General features: G+C 37.9%; 1 protein-coding gene across 7 annotated transcripts in view; it reads left to right on the top strand.

Moving 5' to 3' along the window:
- The window catches only part of LOC106873104 (uncharacterized), a 271,061-nt gene that overhangs the window by 227,788 nt on the left and 26,489 nt on the right, over positions 1 to 16,784 (top strand). For all 7 annotated transcript variants that reach the window (XM_089338906.1, XM_052975587.2, XM_089338907.1 and 4 more), the window contains 2 exons: positions 11,309 to 11,721; positions 16,353 to 16,414. In XM_089338906.1, the coding sequence (XP_089195032.1) occupies positions 11,309 to 11,721; positions 16,353 to 16,414 (475 nt within the window). The remainder of the gene's footprint in view (positions 1 to 11,308; positions 11,722 to 16,352; positions 16,415 to 16,784) is intronic.

Raw genomic sequence — 16,784 nt, 5'->3', positions numbered from 1 at the left:
TAATAGAGGGTTTGGTTAAGAAGTCTACTTCTACTGCTACTACTACTATTACTAATAATAATAATAATAATAGTAATGATGATAATAATTACAACAGCGATGCCGATAATGATAATGATGATAATAATAATAATAATGGTAACACTCACATAGATATCGATACTAGACATGACAGCAATAATAGTAGCAATATCATGATCGATTCACATAATATCACCCAAGCCACTACCAGCACTACTTCATCTCTCTCTCCAATTAACCACAGTGGAACCGATAACTGCAAGACAGCCGTTCTTGGGTCATTGTGCTTCTTAAATATGAACAGATTCTATCCAATGTTGAGAAACTTCTCTCATTAGTGACTGATGTTAAGGGAATGGTCAGCACTAGCTTAATTAGTTTAATGGATTCCAGCATAGCAGAAGTCAACTCTAATTTATACAGTAATTCTAAAAAGGAGTTGATTGACTTGCACTTTTTGAAATCACTGTCAATATACATATATTTTAGCTCGTTCACTAAGCTCTTACAGTCAAAAATACAGGGATACTTGTTTTCTAGAGAGTCCATATGTTGCATGGGAAATGAGTTGGCAAACTCTTCAAACTTAACATCTAGTAATTCAAAAAATGCATATTCGTGAATGACAGAAAATCTCTCTCATAAGGACATTAGAATGTTATCAATTATTTCAAAATAGGTAGTTTTGTAATTAATTTGTGCACCTTTGACTCTTTTTCTAGGAGGAGGATCAGGCTCATCTGCCTGTTCAATGACAGCAGCTGTATCACACAGAATGTTTTCATAATGTTCATCCTTACCATAACCTTCAACACAATGAATGAAGTCATTTAGTTTACTCTGACCATACTTTATGTCGAGTAGCTTACACTGTAGAATAGCAAAGGCTTTTGCAACCTGATAAATTATGCTATGAAAGCAATTGATGAAAAACATGAATGTGAAATCATTCAACTTTGTCAATAGATTGTCTGTTTGACAAAGCGTATCTTCACCCAGCTTTTCACTAGAGCCTAGAATACTTGTGAAGACATTTTTCAAATTTTGATGCAAGTTTTATGGACAACACAGTTCTTGATCTTTCGCACAGTGATGGAATACTGATATTAAACTGCCTGAAAATGTTTTTCCCACTTGGTATTGGATGATGTAAATTTACTAAATGCACATAAATGAGAAAAAACATTTTTACTCTACTCACCTTCTCAGCACTTTTACTCAAGACTAAGTTAAGTTTATGCACATGTGAATGAAGTGCGTGTGTTTAAATCCTCTATTCCTTAGCTTGCTTTGTACTCCATTTAGGTTCCTGCCATTACAACTGCTCCATCATAAATCTGGCTCACTAATTTATCTGTGGCATCATTGAAGGAGTTCAATGTAGTTTCAATCACATCAGCCAGTGTTGTAGCACTTTTATCATCACTGACTTCATAGAATCCAAGAAATCATACAAGTGTTTTGTCTTCATATACATATCTTATTATGATCGATAGTTGGGCATGTATTGCACAGTCTGTAGTTTTGTCAGCTTGTACAGACATAAACAGAGCTTTATCAACTTCACTTCTAATTTCATCAGAAATGATATTTCCAATCGCTTATATTAGGTCATTTTGTATTGTGCTTGAGACTCCTGAAGACTGTTTCAACCCCTCTTTAGTAGAAAGTCTAGAAGCAAACACACTGTCGATTTCAGCAAAGCACCGCAATAATTCACAGTAATTTCCTCTATTAAGGCTGTTACTTCCTTCATCATGTCCACATAAAGGCAACTCTTGTTTACACAGGTATAACACTGCATTTGTTAACTGCTCTAAATAGTGTCTATTTAGCTGCTTTGTTATGCCGTTCTTTTTCCAGTTTAGCAGACTCACTAATAGCTGTCACAATATCATACAGTCCGAAAGTTTTCAAGATTTTATAACTACTTAAATGACTCACTGATTTGGATGTTTTCATAATTATTATAGCCTCCATCTGTCCATGATTGATTAGCTTTTGGTTGAAACAACAAACATGGCCAGCAGTAGAGTTTCTCTGTGATGCTAATTGCACAAAGCCAATCAGTCTGTCATACCATTTTATCTGGAATGTTTGGGTTCCAACTGTGGTTTTCAATGAAGGAGTCAGCCTGCCTGCTCAAAGAATTTCACTTTTTCCCACAATATTTCTAGCCCCAAATAACTTATTTTTATATCTAGCACTTTGTCTTTCTCCATTTCTAAGTCAAGGGTAAAACTAAAGCAACCCTGCAAAACACAACTGATCTTTACACACAGACACACAGAATAACAGCAATCAAATAACAACAGCAGAGTGCACAACAAACATCAGCAATCTGAATGTCAACTGTATTCTTGACAAGAGATTCCAGTTTGTCTTTTACACCTACAGCCTGAGTTGCTGGATAATTCTTCATTCCTTTAAGAATATTGTAGAATGGAAACTTTCCACAGATTGGAATTTAAATCCTAACTTCTATAGAAATTTATTGTTTCAAGAAAACATTGAATTTTAATTACTTTTAATTTTTACTCAAGCTGTATCTTCTGAGCCCAAGTCAGGGACGTGTGAATAATGTCAAGAGAAAGTCTGTTATGAATGATATTTTTTGACAAAGGTCATTTCTAAGACGAGCGCCAGACATTGAACGAAAATAAATGAACTGCAACCAGGCTCAATATAAGGTGCCCGAGTTATTGGTTGCAATTGCATACTTGAAGTCAGTGTTGGCAGAAATTAAATCAGCTTGCAAATGCACGTTCACTTTACTGAATTTATACTCAGGCCAAAGTGTCAGAGTCACCACTGATATATACATATATACTTCAAATATAAGGATAAAATTCATATATACATATATATATATATATATAGATAGATAGATAGATAGATACATACATACATACATACATACATACATACATACATACATACATACATACATACATGAGTAACAAAGAGGTACAGGTGTCAATTCATTTCCAATGACTTCTTTAATTGATTAATGAGAACATTACATCATTGTAAAGAAACTGTTTTCGTCAGATGAATTTATGATCTTCACACATAAAGGACAGTTCACCTTATTCAACATAGTTGGCAAATTCTTGGAGTCTACACACATGCACACACACAAACATACATACACACACACACACTTTCTCTCACACCATTGATCCTGCTACCATTCAGTTGGCAGAATTCTGCCAAGAATAGAAAAGACATTTCTATTCCTTTTTTCCAATATTTAATACTGTACTAGGGACTTTCTATTGCTTATTCTACTATATATATATATATATATATATATAGAGAGAGAGAGAGAGAGAGAGAGAGGGAGGGGGAGAAATCCAAGAAAGTTAGGGGTTGTGAATCCAACCCACTAAGGGATAATATCTATCCAATATACTGCTGGAAGAATACCCAATTATTACACTAGTGTTTTTTCATTGCATGGCAATTACATTACGAAGTGCAATAAATGGGTGCGAGAAAAAGGATATTTTACCATTAATTTGTATGGCAATAAGAAAATAGAGGGGAATAGGTGGTATTCATCAACTTGCAGACATTGTATTGTATCAATTTACTTGCTTATTTGTTTACTAAAAGGACAATAATAACAATATACAAACACATGCAATATATTATGTCATATCAGTAATTAAAAAATGACATATAGTGACAGAAAATGGGATAATGTCTTACAGCTGTTTCAGTCTAGGCTTGACATGCCTCGTTCTATCTTGATCACTCCAGAAGACTGAAGTAATTAATACATGAAATAGATAAATTAGAGGTACATGGGTGATTCTCTAGGCCTCTTGAGAGATTTTATAAACTTCATAAGGTTAAGTTAAAAATATAAAAACCGTAAAAACCCACATATATATGCATACTTTAACATCATCATCATCATCGTTTAACATCCGCTTTCCATGCTAGCATGGGTTGGACGATTTGACTGAGGACTGGTGGAGCCCGAAGGCTACACCAGGCTCCAATCTGATTTGGCAGAGTTTCTACAGCTAGATGCCCTTCCTAACGCCAACCACTCTGAGAGTGTAGTAGGTGCTTTTACGTGTCACCCGCACGAAGGCCAGTCAGGGGATACTGGCAACAGCCACGCTCAAAATGGTGTATTTTATGTGCCACCCGCACAAGAGCCAGTCCAGGGGCACTGGCAACGATCTCGCTCGAAAGTCCTTACACATGCTGCGGGCACAAGTGCCAGAAAGGCGACGCTGGGCACAGGTGCCATCCCGATTTCGCTTTCGCTTGCCCCAATAAGTCTTCGCAAGCTGAGTTTCGTGTCCAATGAAGGAGACGACGTTGGCATGGGTGCCAGTCATCGAATTTAGTTCAATTTCAATTTCACTTGCCTCAACAGGTTTTCGCAAGCGGAGTTTAGTGTCCAATGAAGGAAAGGTACACATAAGTGGGCTGGCTACACCCCTGGCAGAGGCCTTGGGTTTAGGTCTCACTTGGCCTGCCAGGTCTTCTCACGCACAGCATATTTCCAAAGGTCTCGGTCAGAAGTCATCGCCTCGGTGAGGCCCAATGTTCGAAGGTCTTGCCTCACCACCTCATCCCAGGTCTTCCTGGGCCTACCTCTTCCACAGGATCCCTCCACAGCTAGGGTGTGGCACTTTTTCACACAGCTATCCTCGTCCATTCTCGCCACATGACCATACCAACGCAATCGTCTCTCTTGCACACCACAACTGATGCTTCGTAAGTTCAACTTTTCATCAAGGTACTTACACTCTGTCTAGTATGCACACTGATGTTACACATCCATCGGAGCATACTGGCTTCATTTCTTGCGAGCCTACGCATGTCTTCGGCAGTCACAGCCCATGTTTCACTGCCATGTAGCATGGCTGTTTATACACATGCATCATGCAGTCTGCCTTTTACTCAGAGCAAGAAGCCCTTTGTCACCAGCAGAGGTAAGAGCTCTCTGAACTTTGCCCAAGCTATTCTTATTCTAGCAGCTACACTTTCAGCGCACCCTCCCCCACTACTAACTTGGTCACCTAGATATTGGAAGCTATCAACCACTTCTAATTTTTCTCCCTAGAATGTGGCAGAAGTTGTTTTCTGCACATTTACAGTGTTTATAGCTCCTGAACATCTGCCACATACAAAAACTAACTTCCTAGTTAACCTTCCTTTGATATTGCTGCACCTCTTATGTGTCAATAGATTGCACTGGGTGCATCTTATAGAGTTTCTACCTACGCCTTTTCTACAGATCGAGCAGGGCCATCTACCTGAAGGCCTTTGTGATTTTTCTACCTTCCTACTTATTTGGACTTTGGTTTTATCTAGGTTGATTCTAAGGCCCTTCGATTCTAGTCCTTGCTTCCACACCTGAAACTTCTCTTCTAGTTCTGATAGTGACTCAGCAATTAGTGCAAGGTCATCAGCATCCTGTCTTGAATTCCTCTGTTATAGCCTGGAGGACTATGATAAAAAGAAGGGGGCTGAGGACAGAACCTTGGTGGACCCCTACCTCTACCTGGAGTTATTCACTGTACTCATTGTCAACCCTCACCTTACTAACAGCATCTCTGTACATGGCTCGCACAGCTCACACTAACCATTCCTCTATCCCTAGTTTCTTCATTGACCACCAGATGAGGGATCAGTGACCCTGTCAAAGGCTTTCTCCATGTCAACGAAAGCCAGATACAGAGGTTTATCCTTGGCTAGGTATTTCTCCTGAAGCTGTCTTACCAGAAATATAGCATTTATACATAGATATACATAAATAAACATAAATACATAAATACATATATGTACATTTAAATGTACATACACAAATGTCCATACATGCACACAAATGAATCAATTAATCAATTATTATTGTTATTATACATGAGTAGGATGCATATATATACACACCCACACATACATACATACATACACATATGTATACATAAACATTTCCGTACAGACATGTTCATTGGTACATACGCATTAGTTGCGTTTGGAATGGAGGACTGGTGCACTAGTTTGTATCATTATAATTCCAACAAAAATGTCCAAACCTATATCTATATATATAAAAATGAGAATGTGTGTCTGTCTGTGTGTGTGCGTGAATCCCTAAAACTCGAGAACTACGCAACCAATTTCATTCAAATTTTACACATGCCTTACTTAGGGTTCCCTTCCTCTAGACCAAACTTGCAAACACCATGGATACAGGCCCCTTCCTCCAGACAAAACTTGTAAACATCATGGACCTCTTCATCTGGACCAAACCTACAAATTAACTCTGAACACTCCCACAACCTTGATTTCCCACTTCCACAGGTTCTTCTGACATGAGCTGTTTAGTACCTCTGTATGTGGCTGTCATCCTTGATATGCATCACATGATCATAACAGTGCAGCCTCCATTTTTAACTTCTTGCAGAGTTTGAGCCCACGGCAACATAATATCTCCTCCACTATTTAAGTATTACGTGTCAAAAGTGAAACAAAAACACTCATGTCAAATACTTTCACTTTAAAAATGAAACTATTCCACTAACTGAAACAATCACATTTCGATACTGTAATGACAGATACTTTCAGAGAGAGAGAGATGTATATATGTATACATATAGATGTATATGTACACGTTATTCCACTAACGGAAACAATCACATTTCGATACTGTAATGACAAATACTTTCAGAGAGAGAGATGTATATGTATACATATAGATGTATATGTACACGTATATGTATAGATATATATATAGATATAGATTTATATGCATACATGTATATGTATACATATGTGTAGATGTATATATATATATATATATATATATATATATATATATATATAGATAAATAGATAGATGTACATGTAATATGTACACATATATACATATGTATACATGCATACAGATATCTATACATATATACACCCATCACACACATACACATGCATACAAACACACACATTAGTCATTTGCTTTCTTATCCAAAACTACGTCAAAAGTACTGAATGGATCTTTATTAAATTTGGAAATTATATTCTTTGCATAACGGCCATAACTCCCATGAAAATTCATATATTTTTGATGTTGATGAAATTTTAACCCGAAAATAACAGATGAGCATTATTTGTAATTCAACGGTACAACAGTGTAAGACTACCCTTTCAGATATACTTACATTGTGATTTCTGCAATGTGGTGCATAAATTGTCAAGTAAATGAGACGCATCTTTGCCTCCACTGATTCACTTGCAAAGTGTTGAGTAAAATTATTTCGTTGCAGACCTCTTTGAGTTTTTTTATTATCACTGTGACACACATAGTCCCCAGTTGGTAACATTGATTTCAAGACCTTCCCAGATGAGAGACTGGTTGTTCTAAGACATTTATCGATTGTAAATTTTGTCTGCAATTTGGAAATTATATTCTATGCATAACGGCCATAACTCCCATGAAAATTCATATATTTTTGATGTTGATGAAATTTTAACCCGAACATAACAGATGAGCACTGTCTGTAGCTGGTCTTCTCTTGGAAGAACCCTGCTTCTCACATGGACAACTGTATGTTGGCTGCTCAAGAGTGGGCAGCAAAAAAACCTATTTGCATATGCTCCACAAGGGAAAACAAGGAACATTGTTTACAACGAGGTGTTATAATCACAACAGCAAGAAAGTATGTACATGATCACCTTCTTATACGAAACTTCATTGACTTTCATATATTTATATTGATATATATATATATATATATATATATATATATATATATATATATATATACGTGTGTTTGGGTGTGTGTGTATACATATCTCTATGTATAAAGATGAGAATGTGTGTCTGTGTGTCTGTGTGAATCCCTAAAACTCGAGAACTACACAACTCTCTTTTACAAACCCAGTGAAAATAAATATATTTCATATGTCAAAGAAATTCAAGCAATACATATAACACCAAAGTTAAAAACATTCCCAACAATTCCACAATCCCCAACCTCCAGAGCTATTGAAGAAACTGTTATCATCAACTGACCAAGATTCCTAACATTTGCAAAACAAAATTAGACAATACGACGCTGTACTACAGATGACATCATTTGGAACCACAAGAGATTTAACTGAGGCAGCATTCATCCAAACTTTCAAGATCCAACCTCAGATTTATCATCGCATTGTCTCTCTACTACCTCTGTCAAATGAATCACCACAATTGGCCTTTCATTATTTATAATTTGTACCTGTTTGTTTGGTTACGAAATAAAATACACAAAATGTGTTTCTGAATTACGTGTATTTACTTTATATAGATATGAGTTGAAAACTTTCTTCTAGCATTCCACTTAATGTCTATGTTCCATGCTGGCATGGATTGGAGAGTTATTAATGTAGAAATATGGTATCGTAGCTACTAACAGTTGAGGGTTGCGTAGTCTAGCCGGCGTTTTTAGATTTCATTATTCTCTTTAACCCGGGCAACGCCGGGTATTTCTGCTAGTAGTAATTAAAATGAGGAAAAGAGAAATTCAAATTGACTTATGATCATTTCAGTAAACAAACATTTTTTCATTTATACCAATAAATGCAACATACTTAATATGCAATAAAATGAAATAAAATTATTATTGTTGTTATTTAAAACAACTTAGAAATAAATATACAATGCAATATAGATTTATAACATTTCATAGACATGTTGACTCCATTCAAACAGACAAGACATATATAATACTTCACAAGCAAACTTCTAAGCATTTTAAATGTCAAAGGGATATATGTTAACTGACCAAGATAAAGTTAGAAATAAGATTCAGTCAGATCTTTTCAAAGTAGGTATATATATATATATATATATATATATATATATATATATATATATATATCTTTATATTATTATTTATATGAATGCATGTTTGGTACCTTGGAAAATACAGCCTTTATATATATACATATGTATGTACATATCTATTTGAGTGTGTATATAGCTTTTGTTATCTAGGAGATGTAAGTAGCAGGGGAAATAGGTCACCTTTTGGTTTTACTTTGAAATTTTACCTGAAGATGGTGGATTTATACTATGTGGTAGTCTATGAATGAATCGAAACAGGTGTAATAAATTTTAAACCCCACTTATGTTCTTTTATATATATACAGACAGTGTTGGAACTCTTTTAAACAAAATAATATATTCCTCTATACACAATCATACAAAAAAAAACACCTTTTTTGTATTTATTTTTACTCGCATATATATATATATATAAAGTGTAGTATATTGCCACTTAAGTGTGGCTGACCCCTAGGGGTGGATGTTACTGTTGCTTTTAGCCCCAGGAGGACATCTCCTCCAGCTGGCTTATCGACACACGACTGTGTCCTGTTTGCCAAGGGAGTTATCCCTCTCACCACGGCCAGCAGCACTAACGTATCCGGATTTCAGGGTTATTTCCCTTCGTCGGCGTTCGACAGCCGATGACCTTGGTGAGAGAGAAAAACCTGGCAAATCTTATATCTTCTTTTCCAGTGGCATTCTTCACTGATATTGAAAAGGTGAAAACAAGCAATGTTAATTCTCTAGATGAAGTATTAACAGTAACTGCACGATAAAGTGTAGTATATTGCCACTTAAGTGTGGCTGACCCCTAGGGGTGGATGTTACTGTTGCTTTTAGCCCCAGGAGGACATCTCCTCCAGCTGGCTTATCGACACACGACTGTGTCCTGTTTGCCAAGGGAGTTATCCCTCTCACCACGGCCAGCAGCACGAACGTATCCGGATTTCAGGGTTATTTCCCTTCGTCGGCGTTCGACAGCCGATGACCTTGGTGAGAGAGAAAAACCTGGCAAATCTTATATCTTCTTTTCCAGTGGCATTCTTCACTGATATTGAAAAGGTGAAAACAAGCAATGTTAATTCTCTAGAATATCAGTGAAGAATGCCACTGGAAAAGAAGATATAAGATTTGCCAGGTTTTTCTCTCTCACCAAGGTCATCGGCTGTCGAACGCCGACGAAGGGAAATAACCCTGAAATCCGGATACGTTCGTGCTGCTGGCCGTGGTGAGAGGGATAACTCCCTTGGCAAACAGGACACAGTCGTGTGTCGATAAGCCAGCTGGAGGAGATGTCCTCCTGGGGCTAAAAGCAACAGTAACATCCACCCCTAGGGGTCAGCCACACTTAAGTGGCAATATACTACACTTTATCGTGCAGTTACTGTTAATACTTCATCTAGAGAATTAACATTGCTTGTTTTCACCTTTTCAATATCAGTGAAGAATGCCACTGGAAAAGAAGATATAAGATTTGCCAGGTTTTTCTCTCTCACCAAGGTCATCGGCTGTCGAACGCCGACGAAGGGAAATAACCCTGAAATCCGGATACGTTCGTGCTGCTGGCCGTGGTGAGAGGGATGACTCCCTTGGCAAACAGGACACAGTCGTGTGTCGATAAGCCAGCTGGAGGAGATGTCCTCCTGGGGCTAAAAGCAACAGTAACATCCACCCCTAGGGGTCAGCCACACTTAAGTGGCAATATACTACACTTTATCGTGCAGTTACTGTTAATACTTCATCTAGAGAATTAACATATATATATATATATATACATATATATATATATATATAGAATAAAAAATTTTGAATGGTACAACAATACACTATAATACAAAAAAATGGACTATATACCTGTTGTAAGTTAGTTATCTATAGTCCAATGATATTTCAGAATACAGTTCCTTCTTCAGATATTCTTAGATGGAGTCTCTGCTATAAACTATTTTCCAACGGCTTTTCTTTTTTCGGAAGCGTAGGTGCCAGAGTTGCTGTGTGGTAAGAAGCTTCTTACCAACCACATGATTCTGGGTTCAGTCCTACTGTGTGGTATCTTGGGAAAGTGTCTTCTATTATAGCTTTGGGCCAACCAAAGCTTTATGAGTGGATTTGGTCGACGGAAACTGAAAGAAGCCCATTGTATATGTGTGTGTATGTCTGTCTTTGTCCCTGCAACATCACTTGACAACCGATGCTGGTGTGTTTATGTCCCCGTAACTTAGCGGTGGCAAAAGAGACCGATGGAATAAGTACTAGGCTTACAAAGAATAAGTTTTGGGGTTGATTTGCGCAACTAATGGTGGTGCTCCAGCATGGCCGCAGTCAAATGATTAAAACAAGTAAAAGAATTTTTTAAATATATAGATATAGTACATATACTGTACATGTATGTGTGTGTATATGGCTATGTTTCAATGTGTACACCAGCATTTCTCCTTTTGTTTGTAATTTCAGGGAGCAAGAAAGAAGTGAAAGGTATTCTAAAACAACAAGCTCTCCAACAGCATCAGATGGGTCGTCATCATCAGGTGTCATCCACACAGGGCAGTGTGCAATCACAGAGTTTGCAGCGCAGCCACCACCGGCCATTGGAACAAGCGCTGCGCCCTTCCACCACTGAACAAATACATGTGAAGAACTCACTGCATCAGAAACAAGCAAAGTTGTGTCCATCGAAGACAGTGTCACCAAAATTGTCCAGCAACCAGTGCCACAACGATGACAGTCACAACAGTCGGAGTAATGGTAGCACAGTGGTACTACAATATGATGGACATTCCAGTAATCTAAGTGTTGTCTCACCTGAACAAATTGACAAGAGAAGTGCAGATGATAAAGGATCTGTTAACAAGAAGGATCAACCTAAGGTTAGTAGTAGTAGTAGTAGTAGTAGTAGTAGTAGTAGTAGTAGTAGTAACAACCACTCAAGCCACATTCACCTTGGCTCTCCCATATCATCTTCCCTCCTGGGCCTCACACTAATCACAAATTCCCAGTCCTTCCACAGACTATCAACTCTCTTGCATGACTTTTCTGCAACTATTGACTTGAACAACTACAAATCAATGGTTGCAGGAGAATGTTTGCTGATGTTTCAGTCAGTTGATGTTCCTGCACATTAAAGAGGAACAATCTCAGAATTTGCAAAGTATTGGGTTGCCTGGAAAGTTTGTGCCGAATTATAGTAGCTTACCTTTCGACTTATTTGCCATGAAACCACCTCAATTCTGAGAAGGGCATATTTTCAAGTTAAAGGAAAGATAGAGATGCATTGTGTAACAAAATGGTTCATATTTGGTTGATTAAAAATGTAATGGCAAGTATTTATTGACCTTTTTCTTTCATTTAAAAATCGGCACGAACTTTCCGGACAACCCAATACTTCTAAACGCCATGGAACCCCTTCCTCTAGACCAAACTTGCAAACACCATGGATACAGGCCCCTTCCTCCAGACAAAACTTGTAAACATCATGGACCTCTTCATCTGGACCAAACCTACAAATTAACTCTGAACACTCCCACAACCTTGATTTCCCACTTCCACAGGTTCTTCTGACATGAGCTGTTTAGTACCTCTGTATGTGGCTGTCATCCTTGATATGCATCACATGATCATAACAGTGCAGCCTCCACTGATTCCTCTTATATTCATAACAGTGCACACCTCACCTGATTCCTCTTATATTTAGTTTTTCTCTCAGGAAATTTGTACTCTGGCTTTCATACATTGCACATCCATCAGATCATACTTATTTCATGTCTTCCTAGCCTCTGCAGATCTTCAGCATTCAGTGCCCACGCTCACTACCATGCAACATCACAGTTCTGACACAGGCATCATACAAACTGTTCTTTGCTGAGAAGGAATTTTATTGCCAATGATAGTAGTTCCCTAGACTTACTCTTTCTTACTCTGGCTACTATACTTACAGAGCAACTCCCCCCCCCCCTGCTAATTACATCTCCTAAATAACAAAAGCTATTAACTACTTCTAGAATACTATCTGGGCAGTCAGGAGAACCTATTTCCTGTTAGTTTCCCTGTGATTCCACACTTCTTTTGTGTCCTTAGCTTACATTGGATACAATGTATGGAATTTATACCCACTCCTTTTCTGCATATCAAGTTGGACCATTTCCCGGAAGATGCGAGGGTTCTGTCTTCTTACCTACTTATTAATAAAACTTGATGATCAGGCGCCCAAAGCTGAAAGTTATCAAGAGAAAAGGGGGAAACCTTTGCTCTACAACAAGCAAGCCACAACTTATTTCATTCACTATATATGTGTTTGAAAATGAGAGAGAGGAACTAGTATTCAGTACATATAATAGAGTTTAATGATTTATTTTTAGAGTTAGTTGTTGAAGTTTCTAACATTAGACAATCAGAGTAGTTACAAACAAAATTATTTAAAATTTCAAGAAATGAAAATATCTATATATATAATGACATGCATGATTATGTCTATGTTCTATGGGTATATATATATATATATATATATATATATATATATATATATATATACATACACGCATACACACACACACACACAGAGTGTTCAGGCCAAATTTAACAGTTTGCAATAAAAGGGAAAAAACAATATTCCATCCAAAAATAAAAGTATTTTAAAAAATCAAAAAATATCAACAAGATTATGGCTGGGAGATAACAGCTTACTTAAAGTAGCCACCCTCAGCTTTCACCACGACCTCAAGGTGACTCCAGAACCTGGTCCATTGATTCTTCATTGTGTCCTTGAGAAGATCTTCAAACACTTCCTTAATCTTTGCCACTAGCTTGGCTTTGGTGTTGTAGGCAGAGTAGTTAATGTCTTTCTCAACCTCATCCCACACATAATAATTTATAGGATTATAATTGGGGGAATTAGGTGGCCAGAAATTGGAGTTGGATAGGTTTCAGAAAGTTTCTAACACTTCTAACTCCTTCTGGAGGTATGGCAAAAAGCCAAATTCTGCTGTCACACAAATGGCCTTTCAGCAGCAACCCTCTCCATTCAGGAATTGACCTCAGTCTCCAGCAGCTTCACATGGCCATCTGAATTAGGCCTAAGGCCTTGTTCAAAGATGTTGAGTGATATGATGTCACCCTCACTGGAGACATACCCAAAGACCATTGCTTTCCTGCTGGCCACAGCTTCATAGTCTCCATTGCAGCTGTCCATGTCATTGCCTTCAGTGTTCACAGAGCATTGAACAACAGTCATAATGTCAGCATTTTAATGCCCAGCACAGATCATCATGATACAAGTAACTCTCTTTCAATATTCAGATGGCTTCCAGTCCTCCATGTCAACTAACCTTTTCATAATTATAACTTTAATCTTTATGCTCTTCAACACTGTTGATTGTTCATTAATAATCAAGTTGTTGTTGAAAAAAGAAAACATGAAAAATGTTGTCAAATTTAGTTCAAACACCCTATACATACAGATACACACACACACACACACACACGTATATGTGTATGGATGTATATATGTATGTGTGTATGTATATCATCATCATCGTCGTTTAACATCTGCCTTCCATGCTAGCATGATTATTAGCAAATTAACAAACCACCTGCCTATTTCTATATATAACGGACTAACCAATAGCAGATCATTTGTATAATTAATTTATATACTGACCTATTTATATTTGCAGCAGTAGCACTTATATTTACAATGCTACTCACCACCAATAGGGACAACAATTTTAACATGTTTGAATGATGGTAGGTTAAAGTGAGACCAACTGATGTGACATGTCTGTTACCAAATGCTCACTGAAACCTTTTTTTCAGGTGCCCAATACTATCTCTCCTGCCCATGTTCTCTCCCGCCACCCCTCTCCCAGTTCTCAGAGTTGGCACTGTCAATGTAGGCACATTGAAAGGTAGGTCTAGCGAGATTGTTAAGATGCTTGAACAGAGGTGTGTTGATGTATGCTGTATCCAAGTGGTACGGTGGAGAGGAGCTTTGGCCCGGCTCCTCACAAGTATGAAATCTTCTGGGAAGGTAACAGTGACAGGGTTGGTGGTGTGGCCATATTTCTTGCAGAGAAATGGGTGGATAAAGTCATAGAGGTAGTCAGAGTGAGCAATAGAGTGTGTAAGCTCAGGCTAGTCTTGCAGAATAGCATAGCATCAATTATCTCTGCCTATGCTCCACAAGCAGGCCTACCAATTGAACAGAAGGACCATTTTTATGAAATTCTTCTACAGACTACCTCTAAGATGAATGACAAGAATCTCATCTTTGTGGCTGGGCATTTCAATGGGCATGTTGGATGGTGGCCCAGTATTTTCAATGGTGTACATGGGGGCCATGGAATCAGTTCCCAAAGCAAGGAGGGAACAAGGCTACTGGAGTTCTGTGATGCAAATAATATATTGATCTGCATCACTAACTTCAAGAAGCCGACCAGCCACCTTATAACCTACCAATCAGCTACCCTAGGCAGACTGATTACATTCTCACCAACAGTGTAATGTATGGTTGCTCTTAAATACAAAGACCCTCCCTGGTGAAGAATGTAGCATAGACTACATTGACAGTGCCAACTCTGAGATCTGGGAAAGGGGAACGAGAGGGAACATGGGCAGGAGAGATGGTATCGAGCACCTGAAAAGAAGGTTTCAGTGAGCGTTTGGTAACAGACATGTCACATCAGCATAGACTAGTCATTAGTGACTTTAGACTCTGGGCCAGCAGACCAATCTGGAAAAGAAGAATTTGGAAGTTTAAGGACTCTTCATATGGTCAGAGATTTAGGGACATCCTAATTGAGAAATTTGATGAGAGGGAGGAGGAGCTACAAACTTGTGACATAGAGGGCAACTGAGAATACCTGCAGGACAGCTTGCTGAGTGCTACAGACCAAGTCTTTGGGTGGTGGAATGTTGCTGTAGAGCAAAGAAATAGGCTTGGAAGAGTGGAGGTAGCAGGGAGCTGTATCAGATTGCCAGAAGGAAAGCCAGGTGACAGGTATATCTAACCAAGGGAGGAGCAGAAAAGAGGTTTGCCTATGTTCAGCGACATGAGGACCAAAGAATTGAAGTGATCTAGATTGCAGTATTTGAGAGAAAATTGTGATGTCATAGAAGAGAAATCTGTCCACATGGATGATGGTGCATTTGCATTTAGTGGTTCTGCAATGAAAGAGGCTTGGAAATGCCATTATGAAAGACTGCTGAACATGGAGAATGAAAAGGAGCAGGAAAGCCTGCCAAATGTTAACCCAGTCTCAGGGTATTACGCTTTCCTGAATAACCTTATTAATCATGCAGGAGACTAGTCCGTATCCTACCTTACCTTTTAAGTATCTCAGCTGTGACTCCAGTTGAACCAGGAGCTTTCCTTGTTTTCATATCTTTAATTGCCTTATCTCCCATACTGTTGGGTTTACATGAGGGAGACTCCCTTTATCCCATTCATTCTCAACATTCAGTATCCTTGCATAGTAACTCTTCTACACAATTTCATTATTTTCAGAGTGAGCAAACATCTAAGACAGCTTTCAAAGATAAACCATCAGGAAAATTCTACAATACCAAGTAAGTGATATTTAATGATATTATGTGTGATATTGTATATCGTTGGTCATATACTACAACTCTACAACACACTTATATATAATATGACACACCACCCTAAGTACTCGTATATACCACAATACACCACATTAAACACATGTAATGTATACCACAATAAACACATATATATATATTTCAACTCACCAATTGTTTTCTTGAGGTTTTCTGTTGAATTCAGTGTTGGTCATTTTACATTTATTTATGGATCCTTTGGATGATTAATCAACTGAATCCTTTAAATGTAGCTCTTTTCAATGACATATATATGTCATTGAAAAGAGCTACATTTAAAGGAGAGGCCAAACCTGACCCTACATATATCCTCTTTTCT

This window comes from Octopus bimaculoides, chromosome 21 (genome assembly GCF_046866305.1).
Source record: "Octopus bimaculoides isolate indiv1 chromosome 21, ASM4686630v1, whole genome shotgun sequence".
In the NCBI taxonomy this organism is placed as follows: Eukaryota; Metazoa; Mollusca; class Cephalopoda; order Octopoda; family Octopodidae; genus Octopus; species Octopus bimaculoides.
This window is presented reverse-complemented; position numbering and strand designations above follow the sequence as displayed.